This window comes from Oncorhynchus tshawytscha, linkage group LG06 (genome assembly GCF_018296145.1).
Source record: "Oncorhynchus tshawytscha isolate Ot180627B linkage group LG06, Otsh_v2.0, whole genome shotgun sequence".
NCBI classification, from domain to species: domain Eukaryota; kingdom Metazoa; phylum Chordata; class Actinopteri; order Salmoniformes; family Salmonidae; genus Oncorhynchus; species Oncorhynchus tshawytscha.
Window position 1 is genome coordinate 21,998,888 of NC_056434.1, and position 26,318 is coordinate 22,025,205.

The window sequence follows — 26,318 nt, forward strand, 5'->3', positions numbered from 1 at the left end:
ATTGAAGACTCATGTTAAAAGGAACCACCAGCTTTCATATGTTCTGAGCAAGGAACTTAAACATTAGCTTTTTTACATGGCAAATATTGCACTTTTACTTTCTTCTCCAACACTTTGTTTTTGCATTATTTAAACCCAATTGAACATGTTTCATAATTTTTTTGAGACTAAATTAATTTTGATGTATTATATTACGTTAAAATAAGTGTTCATTCAGAAATGCTGTAATTGTCATTTTATAAATATATATAATGACCAAGAAAAGCCGATACCAATTAATCGGCCGATTTTTCGGCTATTAATCATAATCGGTCGACCTCTAGCCCATATATCCCCAAACACTTGATGCCAGCCAAGACTATGTCTGCATTCCCAAACTAATTCAATATGGACTGGTAAATTGGTAAATGGAAACGGCCCCAGCAATGGAGACAATACCTGTAGAACTCAACCCAGTTCAGTATCTGAGAAAGGAAACCATGCTGAGGGTTAAGGCTAGGTGGTAAAAATGCATCAGAAGCCACAAGCATGACTCTTGACAGCTCCAGGACACGACTTCATCCTGCAGAGTGACATGTAAAAGCTGTGACATGTTGGCACACGTATCGACTAACAACTCCTCACATGGAGGAGAAGTCTCTGTCTGTAAGGGTAGGGTAGGCAACATCACATTCGCCAAGCTGACTCTCAACATGGGGGCTCCACAGGGGTGTGTGCTTAGTCCCCTACTGTTCACCCAAGACTGCATGGTCACGCACTACTCCAATACGATCATCAAGTTAGCTGACGACACGACAGTGGTAGGCCTTTTCACCGGCGGCGATGAGACGCCTACAGAAAGGAGGTTAGTGACTTGGCAATGTGGTGCCAGGACAACAACGTCAGTAGAGACCAAAGAGCTGATCGTGGACTACAGGAAACGGGGGGGAGCTGATCGAGAGCTGGTTGAGAGCTTCAAGTTCCTCAGTGTCCTTAAAATGGTCCGCACACAGTCATGAAGGTGCAACAGTACCTCATCCCCCTAAAGAGGTTGAAAAGATTTGGATTGGACCCTCAGATCCTCAAAAAGTTCTACAACTGCACCATTGAGAGCATCTTGACTGACTGCATCACTGCTTGGTTTGGCAACTGCACTGCCCTTGATCATATGGCGCTACAGAGGGTGGTACGGACAGCCCAGTACGTCACTGCGGCCCAGCTCCCTGCCATCCAGCACCTCCAAATCAGGTGGTGAAAATTGCTAAAGACACCAGCCACCCAAGCCAAAGACTGTTCTCTCTGCTTACGCATCTTATCTTCATATCCTTTATCCTGATGCCTAGTCACCTTACCCCAATACATATCTACCTCTACCACACTGTATTCCTGCTCATTGTAACTATGGTATTGGCACGGACCATGAACTGACCCTGTATATAGCTTACTTGTGTTCTTCTTATTTCTCTTTCTCGTGTGTTTTTGTTCGGCTATATTTTATAGTACTACTGATATTGATTACTGCATTGTTGGGAAAGAGCTGGCAAGAAAGACATTTCACTGTACATGTGCACGTGACTAAAACTTGAAAGCCGCAGTGCTGTGCCACTGATGCAACTTCACTACACTCCCTGCCTAAGAAAGTCAGAGGGAACGAATCATGCGAAGGGGATTCATCCAGCCAGACAGTCATCTCTATGGGTACTGGTGAACAGATGACGTCAGCCTAACCTGGTTTCAGATCCGTTTGTACCGCCTTGCCATTCCAACTCCTATGGACATTCTCACACGTTCAAAGCTGGCAAGACAGCTCAAACCGATCTGGGACCAGGCTCATGCCAGTCAGACAGGTCTGGGAGTTGTGTCATGCAGATGAGCTGGATCCCAGTCAATCTTACCCATTGGCAGGGTTAAGGGCCAGGGAGCGAGGGTTGTCCAGGTCCTTACACACCAGGACCTGTCGGTATTGTCCATCCAGCCGGGCCACCTCTATGCGGTTGGTCCCTGTGTCGGCCCAGTACACGTTCCTGCCCATCCAGTCTACTGCCATACCTTCTGGGTAGTCCAGCCCAAACTCGATCACATGCTCCACAGAGCTGCCGTTCATGAAGGCCCTGCTGATGGTCTGAGGGAGGGAGGACAGTGGAGTAGAGTGAGACACTTGTACAACAGTCAGGCACTGAGCTCAATATGAACCAAAAAAGACTGGAGCTTAAATATAAATAAAACATCCCGATAGCTAAATTAACCCAGATGACAGAAAACAAACCCCCAAAATTTGAATGGAAACCCTAAAACGAATGACTAGAATAGAATGACAGAGAAAAGGAGTCATTCTCACCTTGGTGCTGACGTCAGTCCAGTAGATCCTGTTCTCGGAGACGTCAAAGTCGAGGGCGGAGGCCTCCTTGACCCCGGTGAGGGGGATGGCAACGTCGTTAGAGTTGGTCCCGAGGGAGATGGAGCGGATGTCAGCCCGGTTGGTGAAGAGCAGGAAAGCCTCGGGCACCACGCATGTCCTCATGTCACTGAGGAGCTCCAGGCCCATGGGACAGTCACAGCGCAGGCCCTGGGGCCGGTGGAAACACAGGTGGCTGCAGCCGCCATTATCCTCCACACAGCCGTTTGTGCCTTTATGAGGGAGAGAGGGACAGAGAGAGACATGGTCAGTTTAGCTGCAGCAGACCGGGAGGTCTGGTACTGTCCTCTTTAAGGACTGTTTACAGCTGTCAGTTGTGATAACACATCATACATAAGAAAACATTTACCCTAGTAGTACTCAGAATTATTGCATACTTAATACTGTAGAACTTTAAAATAAAAAATAAATATTGAACCTTTATTTTAACTAGGCAAGTCAGTTAAGAATAAATTCTTATTTACAATGACTGCCTACCCCGGCCAAATCCTAACAGTGTGGCGCACAATTGGCGAAGCATCATGTCACTACCTAAACTCGGCAAAAAAAGAAACGTCTTTTTTAGGACCCTGTCTTTTAAAGATAATTCGTAAATATCAAAATAACTTCTCAAATCTTAATTGTAAAGGGTTTAAACACTGTTCCATGCGTGTTCAATGAACCATACATAATTCATGAAGATGCACCTGTGGAACGGTCGTTAAACACTAACGGCTTACAGGTGGTAGGCAATTAAGGTCAGTTAAGAAAACTTAGGACACTAAAGAGGCCCTTCTACTGACTCTGAAAAACAACCAAAAGAAAGATGCCCAGGGTCCCTGCTCATCTGTGTGAATGTACCTTAGGCATGCTGCATAGAGGCCTGAGGACTGCAGATGTGGCCAGGGCAATAAATTGCAATGTCCGTACCGTGAGACGCCGAAGACAGTGCTACAGGAAGACAGGATGGACAGCTGATCATCCACGCAGTGGCAGACCATGTGTAACAACACCTGCACAGGATCGGTACATCCAAACATCACACCTGCGGGACAGGTACAGGATGGCAACAACAACTGCCAGAGTTACACCAGGAACGCACAATCCTTCAATCAATCAGTACGCAGACTGTCCATAATAGGCTGAGAGTGGCTGGACTGAGGGCTTGTAGGCCTGTTGTAAGGCAGGTCCTTACCAGACATCACCGGCAACAACGTCGCCTATGGGCACAAACCTACTGACGTTGGACCAGACAGGACAGGCAAAAAGTGCTCTTCACTGACGAGTCGCGGTTTTGTCGCACCAGGGGTGATGGTCAGTTTCACGTTTATAGTCGAAGGAATGAGTGTTACATCGAGGCCTGTACTCGGTGGTGGAGGGTCCGTCATGGTCTGGGGCAGTGTGTCCCAGCATCATCGGACTGAGCTTGTTGTCATTGCAGGCAATCTCAATGCTGTGCGTTACTGGGAAGACATCCTCCTCCCTCATGTGGTACCCTTCCTGCAGTCTCATCCTGACATGACCCTCCAGCATGACAATGCCACCAGCCATACTGCTCGTTCTGTGTGTGATTTCCTGCAAGACAGGAATGTCAGTGTTCTGCCATGGCCAACGAAGAGCCCAGATCTCAATCCCATTGAGCACATCTCGGAAACTGTTGTATCGGAGGGTGAGTGCTAGGGCCATTCCCCCCAGAAATGTCTGGGAACTTGCAGGTGCCTTCGTGGAAGAGTGGGGTAACATCTCACAGCAAGAACTGGCAAATCTGGTGCAGTCCATGAGGAGGAGATGCATTGCAGTACTTAATGCAGCTAATGGCCACACAAAATACTGACTGTTACTTTTGACCCCCTCTTTGTTCAAGGACACATTTTTCCATTTCTGTTAGTCACATATCTGTGGAACTTGTTCAGTTTATGTCTCAGTTGTTGAATCTTATGTTCATAAATATTTACACGTTAAGTTTGCTGAAAATACACACAGTTGACAGTGAGAGGATGTTTCTTTTTTTGCTGAGTTTAAATGAAACACACTTCTTACACTACTACAGCTGTGTACATCCAAATAACAACAAAACCCCATAATTTCCTCTTTCTCTTACCGGAGACCTCAGTGACTCTGGTGGCTTTGAGTCCCATGAGATCAGGCAGCTGGTCAATGATGATCTCTCGGATGGCGTTGGTCTTGTGGACCCTCTCGATGCTCCTCCTCTGCCAGTCCGTCCAGTAGATGTAGTCGCCCAGCAGCGTGAAGCCAAAGATGTGGGGTAGCTTGTCCTCCAGTAGGGTCATCCTATTGGAGCCGTCCACATCAATCACCTGGGTTTACGTAGAGGAGGGGGTTTTAATATTGATGGGCAACCCAAGCAGTATCTTTTGCCAAGTATGAGCAAAAACGTTTGTTATTTCAGCACCCCTGGAGCAGTTGGGTGCTTTGCTCAAGGGCACAGTGGTAGGAAACGGCAACTGATAGGCATTTGTCTGATTAGGCATAAGCAATTGTCCAAGCAAAAGTTTGTCCTCAGGCTCTTGTTCTGTAACACACAAGCATCTACCCACACCCATAGATCAGGATTCCCCAATTGGCAGAAAGAAACTGGTGGGGATTTTATTTGGCTGCCAAAGTTTACTGACGAAACAAATCTTTTTTTGTAAAAACAATAGCAAATCAAGTGATTTTAATTTCAGAAATGTTCCACGGTATTCCCAAGCATAATATTGTATACAGAAGTTAGCAAGGTTTGAAGTTATTATGTTTTAGTCAAATATTATATCTGTCTGGGCTTCTTGCGGTCAATTTGCAGTCTACAAATTATTTGGAATTATGTCATGTCCCCCCGACCATCCGCTCAAGAAAATAAAAAAAAAGTATTGCGCCTGAATCTAGTTGATGATCCCTGCCATAGATGCTGTAGGCGTCAATATGAGTTATGACATCTAATTCTTGATAACCTGAGGTAAGGTACAATTTAAAACACACAAACAGGTCAGAGCAGGTTACTGACACTGGATAGAATGCACTGACAATGACAATAGTATTTCATAGAGTTGTTGAGAGCCCTAATTTCAAGACTGTTTCAAAGCCAAATCATGGAGACATTTAAAATCAATAAAACTCAATATGTAACTAACTGCAAACTGACAAGCTATTTATATTCAAAGATCACCATTGACTGTGGAGCATGACCGTCAATATCTCTATCTGGGGAAAAACACAACTTCTGCTAAGTGGGAGACCACACAAATAATCCTTATTCACGCAGAGTATATCATATTTAAATGAATAAATGTGACAGTATAGGATTCCAGTCACAAGGGTTGCATTAGAAAATGAAGTAAACGGATATAGGGAGTGGTGCCAAAGCATGCCTCTGTCTTATGAGGAGCAGAAAGAGAGAGCTGAAACTGAGTGTTCCTTACTGGGAACTTAACTGCTTATTTCTGAAAAGGCTGCAATTACACTCGACACGAATCCTAGCCGACCCGGCATTACTATTACACAAAACTGTGCCACTGAAAATAGACCTGTGTTTTTTATTTTAGCAAACTGGTGTAAGTTCCAGGAAATATTTCAGTCTGACTGAAAATTCTGGAGTGTGGCATCTTATTATGGCTACTCCTACGTGACATGATGAGCATATTCTACTCTAGGAGAAACTGAGCACTACACAGATCAGCACTGTGTGCTTGTCCCATTTCAGTTTACATGGAGGTATCAGTGGGTTCACGTGGGTGTTAATCACTCCATACAACCAACCAACCCTAGGTCTTTATTTTGGTGGGAGACAAGCCGAAGTGGCTCGGACACAAAAATTATAATGAAAAGTTGAGCTCTCTGGATGAAAACGATGCCGTCCACAAGCACTTTACAAAACCCTATAGGAACTGAGCACAAAGGCACCAGTACACTTGCATATCCTGTTCACAGCAGGTATTTAACAATGGCAACTTGAATTTATAAGATCTGGTGGTCTTACAGATGACTTTGGATCGCTCTAATGAATACAAACTTAGGCCCTTTCGACAGATATCGGCTGATGTCTAAATACTACCTACGCATTCACAGACGGCTCTGCCAGTGACGGCCATATTAGTGTGGCATGTTGTTTTGCCGAGAAGTTCTTAAAACAAAGACTTTCTGTACGGTGTGGTTCCCATCTTGAGCTCTTCCTGTGTGGCCAGGAAGCTTGGAGTGTGCAGACGGAGATGGGGCTGAGGCTGCTTCCAAGGGCTGCCTGCCCTGGAAGGGTGTCCACTTGATTAATTTCTGTAATTCAGTCCCTCGCTTCCTACAGCTGATGGAGCAACTCACTGACTTCCTCCCACTCTCCCAATATGAAAATAAATAAATTGGCACATTGTTGGGTGAAATACTTTCTCTCTTCACAAACACTGCAGACAGCACAATATGAGGGGGACAGGCAGAATTTGACACCACAGAGAAATGGTGTCGCTTTTGAGGAGAAGGTGAGATGGAGGATAATCCAGCTCACTAAACTGCTCTGACCACATGGCTAAGAGAGAGAGACTAGAGGGGTGGACTGGGTTCGCGCCGAGCATTCTTTATGGAACATTATACCTGTGTGTCTGTTTAGGATAAAGACACTAGATAAAGACATTAGGAGAAAGCATATAGCACTGACTAAGAAGGCTAAGCACAACTCAGTGGAAAGTCTTAAAGGGGAACAAGTAAGATATTCAGAAAGGTTTGCAGTAACACACTGAGGGGGAGAGGGTAGGTCATAATGCTCAACAAAACAGCAGCCATAGTTTCTATAGCAGCCCCAGCTAGCAGAGATATAATACCTCAACTGGACTTCCCTGGAAGCTTCACACAACTTGTGTGGTATGCCATGAATGTTATGATTCCCTGTTTTAGGGAAATTGACCATTTTAAACACTTTTTCCTGACTTTGGAATGCAAATATGTTATTTTGCAGTTAGGCCTAATTAGAGCATTATCTGTGACCCAATTAAAATATGGATGACCAGTTGTGCTTTGGAAGCAGACTTTCACTTTAATATTATTATAACACAATCTTGGGAGCGTGGTTGAACATAGGATGGGCTGGACTTGATCTTTTTCGTCTCATGGTTACGTAGGAGTAAGGCATGAATTCTTTCCACTGGTGTAATTAGACCTTTTTATTGGATGGCATACCTTTCAAACATCTGTTTCCCTTTGCATTTATGCTTTCAGTGGACTATAGGACATTGTTTGACTGAGTAACCACCAAAAACCTCAGCTATTTTTACCAGCAATGGAGAAAATCTCCAACTCTGGCATTCCTTCCCTCTCCATTTCTTTCGTAGTCTAATCCAGGTAAGATTACTGCCCTTTCTATGGAGTCATGTTCCTCCACATCCTGACAATTCCACATACACCGCTCGCCTTGCAGCGCAGCACATCAAAGGACTAAGTGTGCAGCTGGTTGATTTTCTGGATTCCAGCCACGGTGCGGACACACTTTCTCCAGGTTAACTCTTTCTGGGGCTAGCCTGGGAGTGGAGGGGAGGATGGAGGGGAGGCCCTAGACTGCAGGCACGGGTAAACGCATGGCTGCCAGCACACACTGGACCCTCTGTGCTGTTAAGAACACGCCAGCTGCCTAGGCTAATTAGTCCAGAACAAACCTAAGCAGGCCTCTGGGGTCATTAAAACATATAATGCCACAGGGGGGGAAAAAAAGAAAAAATTGTTGATGAAATTTACCTCCCCTTCTACCAAAAAGGAAAATCTTGGAAACAAAACACAAAATGGACTCAAAATTTAGGACCAACCAGGAAAACAAAAAAACCAGCACTTTGATGGCCATCCTATCAGCAGGAGTCTATCCCCCTCCCTTACAGACGTTCTATTCATTTTTTTACTGAGACAATTAGACATGGCCCTCGCCACTGAAAGATGGGTGCCCAATTTTTTCTCCCTGCTCTTTTTCACTGAGTTTTTTTTTATAGTGTGAGAACCCTTTTCTTGACCGAGGAAAAGATAAACAAAACAGAAAACACAAAAGTCTCATCAGTAATTCAGGGAAAAGTCAAACCTCGGCAGGCTTCAATGCCAGCCAATTGTAAATGTCCTCTTTGCGCCTCAGTGTCATTGAGATGCCTTACAAATTCAATCTGCAGGCCGGGGCAGTGTGACGGAAGAAGGCTGCATAGCCCTCAAAGCCCAGTCTTAGTTTCTACTAGCTAGCAGCTTATAGTGGAACTGACAGTGTTTTAACTACTTTGTAAATATGAAATAAACAGACAATGATAATATCAGTCAAAAATATAAAATTGACAGTTTATGCTTCAAAACCAACTTCATAAGAGGTTTTGCAAAAGAGGTTATATTTGACAAAAAAATGTCATGATGTAGAGCGGGGATGGGCAACTTTCATTGGGATGGGAGCCACACAAAAAACTGAACTCATCATGAGGGGCTGCAATGGCTCGTGGGTTTGCGTACCCACATCCATACCACTCCCCCTTTGCGAGCAAAACATTTTAAAGTTAATTTCCTGCAATTCCACACATTTTTCCATGGTGTGGAGAGAATATGTAGCTATTTGTTTGGCAAGCTAAAACCACAGAGCCTAGCTACCTGCTGGAAGGATGCCATGTCATTGGATGGACGAGTGGTTGAGTGGCAGACTTTCCCCCCCATTTCGTTTTTTGGTGGCTACAGCTAGAGATGCAGGTGTCATTTGGTAAGCTAGCAAAAAATGTGAATCACTTCCCCTAAAGTAAATTGAACTTGGCAAAGTTATATAATTTCTCCAGTCTACAGAATAATAAATACAATCCTTCAAAACCCTACACAGAGAAAATTATTTAGCCACAGAGGATCATTAGCTTATTATTTTTCTTTGTTGCTTTGGATTGTTTTAAAACCACAAGGTCATGGCATAACCAACAGTCTGGAAGCTTGCTATTTGGACAGTGCGAGCAGCATATGAAATAGCTGGTTGTAAGTGAAAAGCATCTATAATGGACCTAGGTCTACCGCATTATTTCAAAATACAAATCGCTGGAAAAACACAAGAGGATAAAGAAAAGAAAAGAAAGCGTAGCAAAAGACAGTTATCAAAATTCTCAACTCGCAATAGTTTATTGAGTGAACAGTAGCTCATCTTATTGGCACTATAGCGAAGAGCATCGGCCATATCCCGGTGAGTGCTCATATTCACTGTCTTTATCATTGGGTGTCTCCGTGCTCCTTGACAGTTTCTTAGAATAATAATTTCCTCCTCCAAGACGAGGTCGCTTTCATTTACCTCAGTTTGTCAGTGTCAGCAGAGTAGCCTACCCTGTAATTTTTGGGGTATTAAATATTCTACTAGTGTCTCCAGTCGAAGGTAAAGAGTTGTAGAATTGAATGAAATACGTTTATAAAAAGGCAAAAATAGTTAAAGATTTTTCTTGGATCTACCTACAAAATGTCACTCTAGCTGGGGCAGAGCTCTGGATGTGTGCAAAGAAAGGCGAAGAAAAGCAGAAGTATTTTTTTCGAACAGTGAGTCAGTTATATTGGGCTCCCGAGTGGCACAGCGGTCTAAGGCACTGCATCTCAGTGCTAGAGGCATCACTACAGACCCAGGATCGATTCCAGGCTGTATCACAACCGGACGTAATTGGGAGTCCCATAGGGCGGTGCACAATTTGCCCAGCGTCATCCGGATTAGGGTTTGGTCGGGTAGGCCATCATTGTAAATAAGAATTTGTTCTTAACTGACTTGCCTAGTTAAATAAAAATACATATATTATTAGCCTAATTTACGACTATCCAATCTACATCATATTAGGAATAGTTGGCTATCTTACATTAGTCTGCAAAGGTGATGACAGATGCAGCAATACTTTATAATTAAGGTGATTTTTTAAATATTTAGTTTTGCTTTCCCCAAATACAGCTATGTTGAACTTGAACGACTTATCCACAGTTACCATCTCTTAGTTGTCAATCAAATATATTTGGCATCGAACAAATGGGCAGGCAGGCAAGTTCCCATTGTTGTCAAAACGTGGGTTGGGATAGAAGCATACGTTAGCAGGCAAGCTGCAGAAGGGTGAGCAGGCTACTATTCCCCAGCGTTTATCAGTGCAATTTTGACAACCAACTACAAGCTGAAAAGGTTTGAGAGGGTTTATCTACAGTTCCCTATTTAGATTTTAGCTCAACTTGCTCTGGCTAAAATTAGTTGTTGATCTTAAGCATGAAACACAATGAGAATCTCACTACTGATTGACTGCGGATAGATACTTTTCAGAGTGGGTGGCCGTTCCTTCTCTTGCTAGAACAAAATCGATTCCTGCTCCGTGCCGACAAAATCTACTGATTCTACTTGTAGAATCGCAACGCTTGTAAGTGGACAACAACTTAACTTTGAGCCAATCAGAAAGCATGAACCCCCAAGTGGGGGAGCCAACAAAAGGAAAAAAAGGTGCATTTTTTCCTTACATCCACAGATGAGCCAGTCACACTTAATATGCAATGTTGGCTATGGGATGGTAGCTAGCTAAGTGCAAAGACGCAATACACACAACACTAAAAATACTTCCTCCAATCTAGCTAACCATTGTAGCTAGTATTGAATCACAATGGATCAGCTAGTTTCCATGAAAGAGCTGCCTGTGTTAGCTGCCGAGCTTGCTGGCTACCTAGCTAAACATTTGGCTATGGGCTGACACTGGCAGTATGGGATGAGTGAATTAAATTGTTACAGTTGAAGTCGGACGTTTACATACACCTCAGCCAAATACATTTAAAAATTCAATTCCTGACATTTAGTCCTAGTAAAAATTCCCTGTCTTAGGTCAGTTAGGATCACCATTTTATTTTAAGAACGTGAAATGTCTAAATAGTTGAGAATTAATTATTTCAGCTTTTATTTCTTTCATCACATTCCCGGTGGGTCAAATACACTCAATGTGTATTTGGTAGCATTGCCTTTAAATTGTTTAACTTGGGTCAAACGTTTTGGGTAGCCTTCCACAAGCTTCCCACAATAAGTTGGGTGAATTTTGGCCCATTCCTCCAGACAGAGCACATCATTTCCCTACCTCATGATGCCATCTATTTTGTCAAGTGCACCAGTCCCTCCTGCAGCAAAGAACCCCCACAACATGATGCTTCCACCCCCGTCTTCACAGTTGGGATGGTGTTCTTCGGGCTTGCAAGCCTTCCTATTTTTCCTCCAAACATAACGATGGTCATTATGGCCTAACAGTTCTATTTGTGTTTCATCAGACCAGAGGACATTTCTCCAAAAAGTACAATCTTTGTCCCCATGTGCAGTTGCAAACCGTAGTCTGGCTTTTTTATGGCGGTTTTGGAGCAGTGGCTTCTTCCTTGCTGAGCAGCCTTTCAGGTTATGTCGATATAGTACTTGTTTTACTGTGGATATAGATACTTTTGTACCTGTTTTCTCCAGCATCTTCACAAGGTCCTTTTCTGAGGGTTTGGGGAATTTCTTTCGATTTTCCCATGATGTCAAGGAAAAAGGCACTGAGTTTGAAGGTAGGCCTTGAAATACATCCACAGCTACACCTCCAATGGACTGAAATTATGTCAATTAGACTATCAGAAGCTTCTAAAGCCATGACATCATTTTCTGGAATTTTCCTAGCTGTTTAAAGGCACAGTCAACTTAGTGTATGTAAACCTCTGACCCACTGGAATTGTGATACAGTGAATATAAAAGTGAAATAATCTGTCTGTAAACAATTGTTGGAAAATTTACTTGTCATGCACAAAGTAGATGTCCTTACCGACTTGCCAAAACTATAATTTGTTAACAAGAAATTTGTGGAGTTGTTGAAAAACAAGTTTTAATGACTCCAACCTAAGTGTATGTAAACTTCCGACTTCAACTGTAGGTAGTTATCTAGCCGTGGCCATCTGGCTAGTATCAACAAAGGCTTTCTTCAAAATATCATTGAAACATTACATAGAAAGCTTGGAATCTAGATCATAAGCAGTATGCACGGATATGCATTGCCAAACAATGCTAGTCTGCCACCGTCTGGTTTGAAGTATTTTAGGCGGCGAGGCTGACTACTTCCAAAGTCTATGGTGTGTGTGAACACAAAAGAGTTTGTCTGCCGACATTCTGTTCAGAGGTGCCAAATACTGTCAGCAGGCAAACGTTTGACAATCCTGCCAGTGTGTTGGAGCCCTTATAGCAGGTGTATCCCAACATGTTCCTTGACAGCTACACTCCTGTAGGTTTTCGCTCCCACCCCAGTTGTAACTAACCTGGTTCAGCTTATCAACTAGCTAATAATTAGAATCAGGTGTGCTAGATTCGGGTTGGAGTGAAAACCTACAGGATGGTAGCTCACCAGGAACAGGGTTGGAGAGCCTTAAATTACAATGCCAGGGCATAACCAACAGTCAGGAAGCGTGCTATTTGGGCAGCGCGAGCAGCATATGAAATAGCCGATTGTTGATTTGTGGTTGTAAGTGAAAAGCATCTATAATAGACCTAGGCCTGTTGCAATATTTCAAAATACAAATTGCTGGAAAAACAGAGGATAAAGAAGAGAAAAAAAGCCTAGCAAAAGACAGTTTATCAAAATTTGCTCAAACCCTAGTTGTAACTAAGCTGGTTCAGCTTAGAGAGAGAGAGAGCCTACCTGTTCAGGGTTGTTTGATCAATAGGTCTGTTAAGTTCCCAAATATAAGAGGATGTCCGTAGTATTTATTTGCATTTTAGCAGAAAACCATTCAGGGGTATTTTGTGGTTTTTGACAAACACTTTCTAATGATCTAAAGTTGAGCTAATGCTACAGTCTGTAAACACACAGTCCAGTTCAAAGTGTATGATGGCAGGCACATGTGGCAAATGGCTTAGTAACATATATGCCTACACAAGTTCTGATTGGTTATGGCGCACCGGTCTGTGTAGTCTGGGCCTGAACAAAACTGGCACGTTTTTATTAGGTTTTATCTACTGCAGTGGCTATTAATTGTCCAAACGCATGGCTGTATTTTTTATATTTTTTATTTTTATATATATATTTTTTTACAAATGCCTTACTCTACGCCATTCCCAAACATTCTATGAAAGTATGAAAATGACTCTGTGCTCGCTTGTCAGAAAATATAAAAAACATTTTATCAAGATTTCCTTTTTGCTAAAAAGCCATCAGTTCCACTTTAAAGCTCCTCTGAGGAAAATGACTGAGGCCTGACCAATGCTCTACACAGACGACAGACACACACAGCATTTATGACATAAATAACATGTATTTTTTTTACCACCGTCTCAAAATTACAGATCATAATTCCAAAGACCTTTTAAAATATCAAGCACTAGTTTATCCTATTTCATCTGAATTAAAAAGCATGTAGGCTATAAAGTCAATGTCCTTAAAAAGTTAGATATTTGTAGTTGTGGGATCTGGGTATTTTCCTGGGTTTGTGTTCCTACCTGCCCTTCATATCATTGGGCAGGTAGGAACACAAACCCAGCATATGGCCTGTTGGCTCAGTTTGGGGATCACCATGAAGATGCACATAACCTGGTGGACAGCATTACCTCAAGTAGTTCAGGAGAAGAGCACAAATTACATCTCCACATGAGCATCCCCCAACCCCTTTTACCTGGCAGATTTGATCATTTACACCCCCCCTCCAAGTCCCCTTCACACCAAACAACCTTCCAATTCACAATTGGCTTTGAAATGTTATAGGGTTTGGCCAGTTCTTCCGAGGGCCCGACTCGGCAACAAATTATATTATATTTTTATCTGCCGAGAAGAGCGCTGCCTTAAGTCAAACAGAATGTCCATACTGCTTTTCTTTTCCCCTCCAATCCTCCATTATCCTCCCAATCCATCTCAATGTTCCATGCACTTCCCCCCCAACCCCCTTCAGTCCTCCCTCTCTCTTTTCTTTCTCTCCCTCCCTTTGAGGGTCGACCACCTCCACAGGAAATAAGCAGGAAAGGAGAAAAAACGCTATATTCTCAAATAACATTCAAACTATGTCACCCAATATAAAATGTTTCTACTGTTTGAATCCTTTAACAAAAATGTGGTTTAAAGACTAGACTATTGGCTGTATGATCAAATTCTTCTAGAATATGTTTTACTGGTTTGCTCCTACATGTTGATGTTAGTCTTCACAGACCAATCTTTAAAAATAATTGGTGGATCTCATGAGCTCCTGTATCCTGTTTACAAAATATCAACATCCTACTGCAATACATATTTATATTATCATAATCGTAGCCCTCCTCTGGAACTCAACATGAGCCTAATATGATGCCGAACTCCCCCCTCAGAGCCTGGGCAAACAGCTTTTCCTCACATAGTACAGTAACAGGATTAGCTTATTGCTAGAAAACTATATATAAAATACAATCATTTGGTTATAAAGGCATACCTTCAAATGGTAGATGATTGAGTTATTTCCTGGCTGAAGGAGACATTTTAGCCCCACAGGATCAAGTTGATATACTGGGATTTATAATGTATGGCATGAATATTTCCATACAAAAATCCCACTGTACCATATGGACAAACTCCAACACGCACGCACACACCCAGACAGACACACAGAACCAGAAGCAGAGTGGGTCTAGCTTAGTATTTCTCAAACTCAAGACCCCAGGGGGTGCATGTTTTGATTTTTGCCATAGCACTACACAGCTGATTCAAATAGTCAACTAATTAAGCTTTAATGATCTAAATCAGCTGTGTAATGCTAGGGCAAAAAAACTAAATGTGCACCCCTTGGGGTTCTCGAGGACCGAGTTTGGGAAACACTGGTCTACCTGTTGCTGAACATAATAATTATTGATCCATGGAACTCCATCTTCTCCTGATCCAGACACCTTCCTGGGAGATATGGATATAGTGTCTGGAGAGATTCACTCACAGTCAATCTCATGCACCAGTCTATAAACAGCCATGTATTCATGAGTAAATACATAACTTGGGTAAGAAGAGCTTTGGGGCTCATTTAGGCTGTTCATTCATAATCATTACAGCAAAGAGTACTGTCAACAGTGTACAGAACCAGTATACAAAACATTATTTAGCCTATATTTACAATGTCAGTCAATCGTTGAGCCCACCTGCACACACACATAACTTAGGCAAAAGTGATGGGGAAATCAACCCTCCAAGCACCATATTCAAGGAAATTGTAGACTTAATGTTAATGTAGCTAGGAACTATCAGAGTTCATTCCTTTCTTCTCAACTGGGTTTTCAAAGAACGGTCTAAACAGGCTGGATGTCTCAGCAACTTCTTTAAATGCCACTCAGGCCTATTTGCCTGTAAATTCCAACACAATGTGGTATTTAGGATACATATGGGCTGCATTGTGAACAGACAAGTCGACAACTGCCGGCAACTCCTCATCACAACACTGCTATGGAACGAGGGGTAGCCACGGCACAATCATGTTAAGCCACAAACATAGCCAGAACAGGAGCAGAGGAACCCCCCCCCCCACCCCCACGCCTGCTGACAGATGTGGAATAATGCACATCCCTACGGAAATGAGACAGATTATTGTGCAGCACGGAGCTGGGACTGCCTTTCTGGCTGAACACTATGAGAACAGGCAGGCTCATAGCTGGAGCTAGGGAGAAGAGCCAGACAGTACTCTGTACAGGTATTAACCCTTGAAGAAATGAATCACGTCCTCCCATATAGCAGGGCTGTAACAGCAAAAAGAAAACAGACGTTCTTGTTGATTCAAGAGCCTACTCTCCAAACCATCTTTAGTTTTTATTTGTTATTTACAAAAGGTGCACCGTTATGAGCCATCAAGACGATGATGATGAGCGTTTACCGGCGAGGTATCTTGGAAAATTGTGGCAAGACACCTGAAACAGGTAATAGCTAATAGTTCTCTTCCTGTAAAAAATGTATCGGAAAACCTCCATTCATCTAGCCTAATTATGTCAGACACATTGGAGTTTAATAGGTTTAAGCCAGCTCTTAACCATCAGTCTGGGCAGCCATCTTTAAAACACTAACTAACCTTGATGAATGCACTCAAAGAGCTGCACTTGCCACTAATGAGTCTTTCAGATACCTAGAGATGTGTTTTCTAAAACAGCCTTGTACATGATGTATGGCGAAGTGAGTGAGCAGATGGGCCGATGGGGGTGGAAAATATTACAAAAGTCAGGTGTCTTTTATTCTCCTCAAACATTGCATCCTTCCTCAGAGCTAGGATAAACTAGAGCTTGAATGTTTTAAGACCTCACTGTATAAGGCAAAAAACAGCAACAATCTGTTACCAGGCAATTAACTTCTTGGCTTCTCGGACAAGGGGCTTTTTAAAGAAATCTGGGTTTTGACTGAAGTCTCCACAAAAAAAGTATAATTTATCAAGGCACTGTTAAATGGGAGCAGACCCTTTCAGGGAGAAAGGCCAGTCATTTATTTTTGTGTAATTTAAAGCAAAGGGCAACGGAAGCCAAACTATTCGGTCCAGATGCGGTGACAAGTGAGCTATAAAACGTAGCAGTGCAAACAAAACAAGCCAACAAGGCCAGCACAACAAGCTGGTACAAAGATGTCTTATTGGACACCTCTGAACATGAGATACACATGCCATCACCCCCCTTCCCTCTTAATAAACATGAGATACACATGCCATCACCCCCCTTCCCTCTTAATAAACATGAGATACACATGCCATCACCCCCTTCCCTCTTAATAAACATGAGATACACATGCCATCACCCCCTTCCCTCTTAATAAACATGAGATACACATGCCATCACCCCCTTCCCTCTTAATAAACATGAGATACACATGCCATCACCCCCTTCCCTCTTAATAAACATGAGATACACATGCCATCACCCCCTTCCCTCTTAATAAACATGAGATACACATGCCACCACCCCCTTCCCTCTTAATAAACATGAGATACACATGCCATCACCCCCCTTCCCTCTTAATAAAAGCCACAGATTTCCATAGTAAGCCTTTGGATAGCCTGTAGGAAGAGGGGAACATCCCAGCTGATGCTGGGCCAGACTTAATCCGTCAAAAGTCTTACTGAACGAAAACACAGAATTGACTATGATGGGCAAAGGAATCCATAGGGGAATGGGAATTTATTAAGGAGTTTTTGAACTTTTTTCCTAGAAGTTGGTGGTTTGAGTTTACTGACTGTGGGAGTGGTCGGACAGGCATAAGCAGAGTGAGTCTACCTGTTGATGAGCAGTTGAGACTGACCGATCAGAGGGCTATGTACGTGTTGAGTGCTCTATGGCTACTCAGCTGCTGTCCTACCCACCGTCCTGAATGTGAAGAGGCTTGGACGGGCCACTTACACTGAGACTAAAGCTGTCATTAGCATGGCCAATGTTTTAGAGAGAGGCCCCTTGTTGGAAAATCCTCCACAAATTAAGTTTCACGGCTCAAGACACAACAATGTGGCGAGGCCACCTGAGCGACGCTTCAGAGGAACTTTAAAGAAAACATTATTGATCCTTTCAGATGAGAGGGGTTTCAGCCAGCATCCATCAGCACCAGGGCCTTCAGCTGGTCAGACTCAGCTCTCAGGCCCAAATAAAGACTTCCTTTCAGAGCAAGGCTTTTCATTGTGGTGGTGAAAAAGGCCTGGATGCCACTACTTTGACTGAAGCACAGAAAACATCTCAAGTAATCAAATGCACTCAATTACTCATTGTTGTTCTTGCACGTTCTCCACTTTTTTTAAATAGAAATAGACCACTTCACATAATGATTTATTTGTCATAAAAACAGGCAATTTAGAATCTATTTTTGTCCATTTAATCGTAGTTATTTTTGGGGGGGACTTTAACCAGGATCTCTAGGGGCACAGCTAGCACTGCGATGCAGTGCCTTAGACCACTGTGCCACTCGGGAGGCCCTAAACTTAGTTATTTGAATGAGATTCATGGCTCAGCAGAGTGCCATAGAAGGAAAAGTGTTATTTTCACATATGGGTTCAACGTTGCCTCTACTCTTTTCTCACCAGCATGTAGAGATGGGTATAGGCCTAGCTGTTGAGATCACAGGAGGTCTTTGAGGTTCAGACCACTTCTGAGAACTAACACCCAGTTCCTGGATATATTTTTCATTCCTCTCATATTTTACAGGAGGAAATTCCATCACCGCCCCCTGTTATTTCCCTCTAATGTACCATATGGAACCCCGCCGCACACACACGGCAATGAAGGGTGACTAAATGCTCCACCGAAGGAAAATCTGCATAATTGTACAACAAAGCAGGAGTTTCTGTATAGAGGACTAGTGCATCAGTCAAATGAGTTATCCTCAGGATCTCACCAGTGATGGGGTGAAAGGGGGGGTGTGCGGCAACATCAGAGGCTTTCACCAGGAGGTGGGGGTGGCGCGGCTGCAGAGGGAGTCAGATTCCTCAAAAAGAGGCAAAAACACAAAGAGAGACAAATAAAAGACCACAATTCCCTTACTGTTTAAGGAAAAACCTGCTAATCAGAGTGCCAATAACGTAGCCTTCTTTCAGACGTGCGAGTCCCAAGATGAAAGGGGATGTTCTTGGACCGTATTCAAAACCAGGCTTTCAGCAGCATGTTTAAAAGAAAAGGAGGCAGTGGACTCTAGGCCAATCACCATTTCAAACTCCATTGTATCTCGGGAAAAGGAATAGGCCTACTTGGTAGCCCGTCAGCAAAGAAAAGTTCTGTTGACCCAAAATGTGTGGACCCAAAATTGACCCCTGCGGAACACCTTTCGTAATATCCAGGAAACCTAATTTAACACCATAAGTAGATACACATTGAGTTCTATCTGTCAAGTAATTTTTAAACCAGTGACATGCAGCCTGGTCTAAGCGAATTGAGGAAAGCCTCTGAATTAGCAGTGAGTGATCAACATTATCGGAAGCCTTTGACAGGTCAATGAAGAGGGCGGCACAATGTTGCCTTTTATCCATGCAGGTAACCACATCATTTATAACTAGGGATGCAGCAGAGAGTGCTATGACCTGGTCTAAAACCCAACTGATGTACATTTAGAATACATTTCAAAGATAAGAAAGTACTTAGCTGAGAATTAATAAAGGATTCTAATATTTTAGCTAGGCAAAAAGTTTAGAAATAGGGTGATAATTATTTAGTTCACAAGGGTCACCACTTTTTTGAAGGGGAGTACATGGGCTGCCTTCCAAACCTTAGGGATGGTACCAGATATAATCGTCAGGTTAAAAATATGGGTTAATGATTCAGCAATCAGGGGGGCAGAGAGCTGCAGCACTACTACATACACATCAACAGTGTAATATCTGGATGAAGTTTGCTAATACAAAAGGAACATACAGTAGGATTACATGGTATGCATACATTGTATGATGTTTATTGATATGCAATGTATTTGTAAAGAATATGAATTCATATTTGACCAAGTGACAACCTTATTCTAAGGGCACCGGCTCAACACAACAATGTGCAAGAAGTTGGCATACTGTGTTGGTAGTGGCCTATTTCTAATAGTATTGTTAGCGTTACACATTCTAGCTACTGTCCATTACTGATACATACAGGCAAGAGTTGCTTTCCTTAGCTCACTACAAAAAGATTTAGGGCCAACTGTTATATTGGTCATCTAATAACCAGCTAGTGGGGATACGTGTAAACATTACAGCTAGGTCATTCCAGTTGTTGTTTAGTAAGCTAACTACATTGAGTACAGTAGTTAGTAGCTACCTAACCATTACTCTTCAGATAATGAAAAACAGTAGAATGGTAGCTAGCTAGCATAGTGACAGGTATTCCTATGATTGAAACAACATTTGAAACAATTATCTACAGTTGCTAATAGTTACCGGTAGCTACCTGGCTAGCTAGCTTTACTAGTGCAGGGAATAGGTTAGCTAGCCTCTAGTAAGGCTGTAATCGTATTACCGCCACACTAGCAGTCACTAGTCATGAAGGCAGTCAAATTCTACGTGTCCGTTTAGTTATGGTAATTAGGCTTCTCGAAGTTGTGATGCTGCTGATGGTTGTTAGTAGCCTACCAAACTTGCCAACTGCCTGGTACACAGCACTATATTGTCCCTCTAATCACTCTGACATCAATGTAAATGTTATAGAAAATCTAATCAAGCACTTCATGAGAGCAGCAACATTTCTATAGGCTTTGCATTTGTGTGATGAAACAGAGTGATGGCCTCTATATTTATTTCTCAACTTTCCTAATATTATTGATATTGCTTATCTTTACCACAGGAGTATAACCTACCTGGCTGACATGTTTCGAGACAGGTGCATGATAATGGCCCATTCTAAATCAAAACCAATTTCACACAGTATTTAGTATATGTAAAGACAAGATTAAATAAAGAATACTCTCATGGGTGACAATATTAGCCTATCACTTTTGAATTATATACCATCACTTGTGAATGATGCCCAGCATAAGGCAAGAAACATTGCCGCCTTATTTTTTACGACTTTTTCAAATCATAGTCGCACACCTCATGTAGCCTAGCCCTTATCTTTTGATAAGGTTTGTATCACAACTAAATAGTGGCCAAATACCATCTTAAAATTAAGCATATTAATCCACTTTACAAGGGGTGTAGAGCCTAACTGGCATAAATAAGAAGCGCGTGAGTTTCAAGTTTGGGGAAGAAAATGTTCACCATATAAATGCACCTTTTATAAAAGCATGCATAATCACATTTGCGGCCACTTTTGATAAATGTTTTCCCATTAACGGAACATTCGAGCTTATAGCCTACTGCCACGCCCTGATCTGTTTCACCTGTCCTTGTGATTGTCTCCACCCCCTCCAGGTGTCACTTATTTTCCCCAGTGTATTTATCTGTGTTTCCTGTCTCTCTGTGCCAGTTCGTCTTGTATGTTTCCAAGTCAACCAGCGGTTTTCCCGGTCTCCTGCTTTTTACATTCTCCTTTTTCTAGTCCTCCCGGTTTTGACCCTTGCCTGTTTCTGGACTTTGTACCCACCTGCCTGACCATTCTGCCTGCCTTGACGACGAGCCTGTCTGCCACTCTGTACCTCCTGGACTCTGATCTGGTTTTGACCTTTTGCCTGTCCACGACCATTCTCTTGCCCATATCTTTGGATTCATAAACATTGTAAGACTCCAACCATCTGCCTCCTGTGTCTGCATTTGGGTCTCACCATTGCTGTTCTTATAATATTAAGAAATAGCCTAATAGTTTATCAACATTTTAAGCTAAACGTTCTGATCTGTTGCGTCAGCCACATTGCGTAAAAAAGGTTTGTTGACGCTAGTGGTTGTATTAATTTGGGAACTAACACATCCCACAACTGTCCCAGACTTATCTTTGGAATATTTACTTCTCACACAGAATAGGTAATCTTTTCTACTATGGGGGATAGTAGATTGATATAGGCTCGTGCTTTTACTGTTCGGAGAAAATATCCTTTCTATTCTATTCAGCTTTGTTCAATTGTATTCTTCATACTATAAAATGATGCTATGTACTTCTAAGCAATTCTTGTCAGCTAAATGAACTAGTGTAGCCCACAGCCATATGACATAACCAGATCAGGACCTAACACAAGGACAACTCAGAGTATGCTATTCTGTTCTTTTGAAATATACATTTTCTTCATATCTGTCACATCTTCTCCTGCTCCTCACCTCCGGCGTGGAACATTGCCAGAATACTAATCACTGGTCCTGGGAATCCAGTGGATAGAATAAGCTGGCTCTCCTCGTCCTCGGGGTTGTCCCTCTGGTCGGCGTCATCCTGCGGCTGGAGCGGCGCATCGGGGGTACTGTCACGTCTTCTCCTGCTCCTCCGCTCTGGCGTACGACGTTGCCAGAATACTAATCACTGGTCCTGGGATTCCAGTGGATAGAATAAGCCGGCTCTCCTCGTCCTCGGGGTTGTCCCTCTGGTCGGCGTCGTCCTGCGGCTGGAGCGGCGCATGGTGGGTACTGTCACGTCTTCTCCTGCTCCTCCCCTCTGGCATACGACGTTGCCAGAATACTAATCACTGGTCCTGGGATTCCAGTGGATAGAATAAGCCGGCTCTCCTCGTCCTCAGGGTTGTCCCTCTGGTCGGCGTGGTCCTGCGGCTGGAGCGGCGCATCGGGGGTACTGTCACGTCTTCTCCTGCTCCTCCCCTCTGGCGTACGACGTTGCCAGAATACTAATCACCGGTCCTTGGATTCATCATTATAGCCAGGAGATGCTAAATGTGTTTGTGAATTAACGGTCAATTCCCGCTTGACTGACAGTTATTTGCTTGACAATCACAGGCTGACAAAATTGTGTGACAGCCACAGCCCTAGCCTCTAGTTTCGCCGGTAAAACTCCAGTACATGCTAAACTCTATTCATCCTTGATCATTCAATTACGTTGCAGAAGATGGGTCCTTTAATAGTATTGTAACTTCACTTCAGAAAATGTATTAAGATGGACAAAGAAAAACAAATTATATTTACAAAATGTACTTAATTGAAAGTGTCTGACTTACTCTAGACTATTTACTCAACAAGCAAGCAATGGAAAATGCCGACTGAAACGTGCCTCTTCCAGCATACTCTGAAAGGTTGCTACCTCTGGAGATGGAAATGGTGAATTGTAAGCCATAATTATCTTTAAAAACTAGAGTAAAAGTGGTATTTAATACAAAACATCCCCTGAGAGACACTCTCAGCCACATCGGATGATGTAAATTGGGTCAGAGCCACACATGCCAGTGCATGAAAGCTATGCTATGTGTGAAGATGAAAAACATTTATTGAAGATCTAACCCCTCACACATGAAACATTTATAATGGAAATGTATTTGGACACAAAAGCAATTCACTTTGAAACAGAAAGGAAGAAAGAAATATATTCTCAGACAGGCTCCTTCAACAGCACAGAAAAATAGAAAAAGGGGGATGGAAAGAGGCTGGGAGGAGGGCTAAAAAGCCTCTAGACCTCTATTTATAACCATTCAGCCAGTGAACTGCCACATTCCAAATGCCAGAAGGCACTTTTAAAAACTTTTCATTCAATGCCTAATGTTGTTCTCATCTAAAAAGAAAAAGGTTAAAAAGAAAACAGTAACAACTAAATTAACACTTCTTTAAGGAAAAAATAGTCTTGGACAGCCATTACAAAAACACAAAGGGGAATTAAAAACAAGTGCTGCATTCTGTAAAAAAAACTTTAATGAGAAATTGCTGATGTCTGAGCTGCACGTGGATTCCCCCCATTAGCACTTCAAGCACTACTGTCCCTTTCAGCAGCTAAGTGGGTCTGTGGGAGAATGGCCCAGGCCTCCATTAGGTGAAGCTGAAAAACCCTTGTGAAAAGAGCAGAACAAGACACACTTGTCAGCTGCTGGGAGCCTCTGGAAGCAGGGCTGCCACCAAAGTGTGCATCTGGTTCAGGGGTGGGGGCTGCTGAGGAAGACTAAGGGCCAGCCCCGCCACCATTCTATGCTGCCATTGTCAGGTCCAGTGCAGGGGTCACGGTAGAGCACATGGGCGAGGGGCACCCCTTGTCAGTCAGCACATTGGTTAGGTGTGCTGTGTTGTGAGAGGAGAGGCAGTGCTGCCCAACCCCCTCCTCTCTGAAGCGCTCCACCACTAGTCCTGCTCGGTTTCTGTTTCTCCCCCATCTGCTCTACACAGACAGAGAGAGTCAAGCAGGGGGGCTCTGGGCTGCAGGGTCCAGACTACAGACAAAATAAACAACTCTTCACCAGACAGAAAGTTAAGGAATGTAAGACTTCTGGCAACACTAGTGTGTGATGCTTATAGAAATGTGGCACTTGAATTAAACAGGTTATTACTTCGATTTAAAGTAACTGTCTAGTGAAAATGTCACTTTTAAAAGTTTGCATTCTGTTAACTTATACCCAAATAATGTAGTGGACTCACCCTATTCTCATATTTTTGACCAAAGCATAAAGTGGGAGAAATAAAAGACCGAACTCAAACAGACAGTTTAAAAAATATGTGTTTTCACATATAGTGCTCTTTAAAATAACATATCTCAGTCCTCTTTAAAGTGAACTCTGGGGTAAAAAAAAAAAAGCTAAATAACATTTAGTAAAAAAAACGATACTATTAACATGTAAATATTAGAATAATAATATCAGAAGAATAACTGCAGATTAATTAATGCTGTAATTGAAAATTGTACATCCAATGTAGTCTACTGCCCCTTTAAGAGCTAGAATAGATTTTCTACCCTGTGTTATGATCTCACCAAATACTGTATGTTTGTGTTTTCACACTATTCAAACCCCACAATCGACTAAACAGTATATGAAGCCCTCTTAGCCTATAGATCACACATTGCAAACAAATCATCTGAACTAAAAAACGCCACACATACAGTTGAAGTAAGAAGTTTACATAAACTTAGGTTGGCGTCATTAAAACTTGTTTTTCAACCACTCCACAAATTTCTTGTTAACAAACTATAGTTTTGGCAAGTCAGTTACGACATCTACTTTGTGCATGACACAAGTCATTTTTCCAACAATTGTTTACAGACAGATTATTTAATTTATAATTCACTGTATCACAATTCCAGTGGGTCAGACGTTTACATACACTAAGTTGACTGTGCCTTTAAACAGCTAGGAAAATTCCAGAAAATTATGTCATGGCTTTAGAAGATTCTGATAGTCTAATTGACATCATTTGAGTCAATTGGAGGTGTACCTGTGGATGTATTTCAAGGCCGACCTTCAAACTCAGTGCCTCTTTGCTTGACATCATGAGAAAAATCAAAAGAAAATCAGCCAAGACCTCAGAAAAAAATATTGTAGACCTCCACAAGTTTGGTTCATCCTTGGGAGCAATTTCCAAATGCCTGAAGGCACCACATTCATCTGTACAAACAATAGTACGCAAGTATAAACACCATGGGTCCACGCAGCCATCATACCACTCAGGAAGGAGACGCATTCGCATTCTGTCTCCTAGAGATGAACGTACTTTGGTGCGAAAAGTGCAAATCAATCCCAGAACAACAGCAAAGGACCTTGTGAAGATGCTGGAGGAAATTGGTACAAAGGTATCTATAGCCACAGTAAAACGAGTCCTACATCGACATAAACTGAAAGGCTGCTCAGCAAGGAAGAAGCCACTGCTCCAAAACCGCCATAAAAAAGCCAGACTACGGTTTGCAACTGCACATGGGGACAAAGATTGTACTTTTTGGAGATATGTCCTATGAAAATGATGTGGATATATTGAAGCAACATCTCAAGACATCAGTCAGGAAGTTAAATCTTGGTCACAAATGGGTCTTCCAAATGGACAATGACGCCAAGCATACTTCCAAAGTTCTGTCATAATGGCTTAGAATGGCCATCACAAAGCCCTAGAAAATGTGTGGGTAGAACTGAAAAAGCGTGTGCGAGCAAGGAGGCCTAAAAACCTGACTCAGTTACACCAGCTCTGTCAGGAGGAATGGGCCAAAATTCACCCAACTTATTGTGGGAAGCTTGTGGAAGGCTACCCGAAACGTTTGACTCAATTTAAACAATTTAAAGGCAATGCTACCAAATACTAATTTAGTGTATGTAGACTTCTGATCCACTGGGAATGTGATTAAATAAATAAAAGCTGAAATAAATCATCTCTACTATTATTCTGACATTTCACATTTTTTAAATAAAAGTGGTGATCCTAACTGACCCAAGACAGGGAATTTTTACTAGGATTAAATGTCAGAAATTGTGAAAAACTGAGTTTAAATTTATTTGGCTAAGGTGTATGTAAACTTCCGACTTCAACTGTATTTTGGCATTTCTGTGCATCCTTGACAATCGCTAATCAATAGTCCTATCCAGAAACAGCACACATTTTTCCCAATGGGAGAAGGTTTATGGCAGGGGAAACGGTGTTGCAGTAGTCTAGTGTGTGGTGCGGGAATAATGACAAGCAAACGCTTTGTGTTCACATTGTCCTAAAAAAGGTGGTCTCAGTTTGGTTCGCGTTGGGGGACTCTTTTGAATTGAGCAAA

General features: G+C 42.5%; 1 protein-coding gene across 3 annotated transcripts in view; it reads right to left on the reverse strand.

The window, feature by feature from the left end:
- LOC112252244 (low-density lipoprotein receptor-related protein 5) overlaps positions 1-26,318 on the reverse strand; it is a 79,271-nt gene that overhangs the window by 17,901 nt on the left and 35,052 nt on the right. For all 3 annotated transcript variants that reach the window (XM_024423313.2, XM_024423314.2, XM_042323075.1), the window contains 3 exons: positions 4,476-4,692; positions 2,318-2,607; positions 1,875-2,101 (listed from right to left, as the gene is read on the reverse strand). In XM_024423313.2, coding sequence (XP_024279081.2) covers positions 1,875-2,101; positions 2,318-2,607; positions 4,476-4,692 — 734 coding nt within the window. The remainder of the gene's footprint in view (positions 1-1,874; positions 2,102-2,317; positions 2,608-4,475; positions 4,693-26,318) is intronic.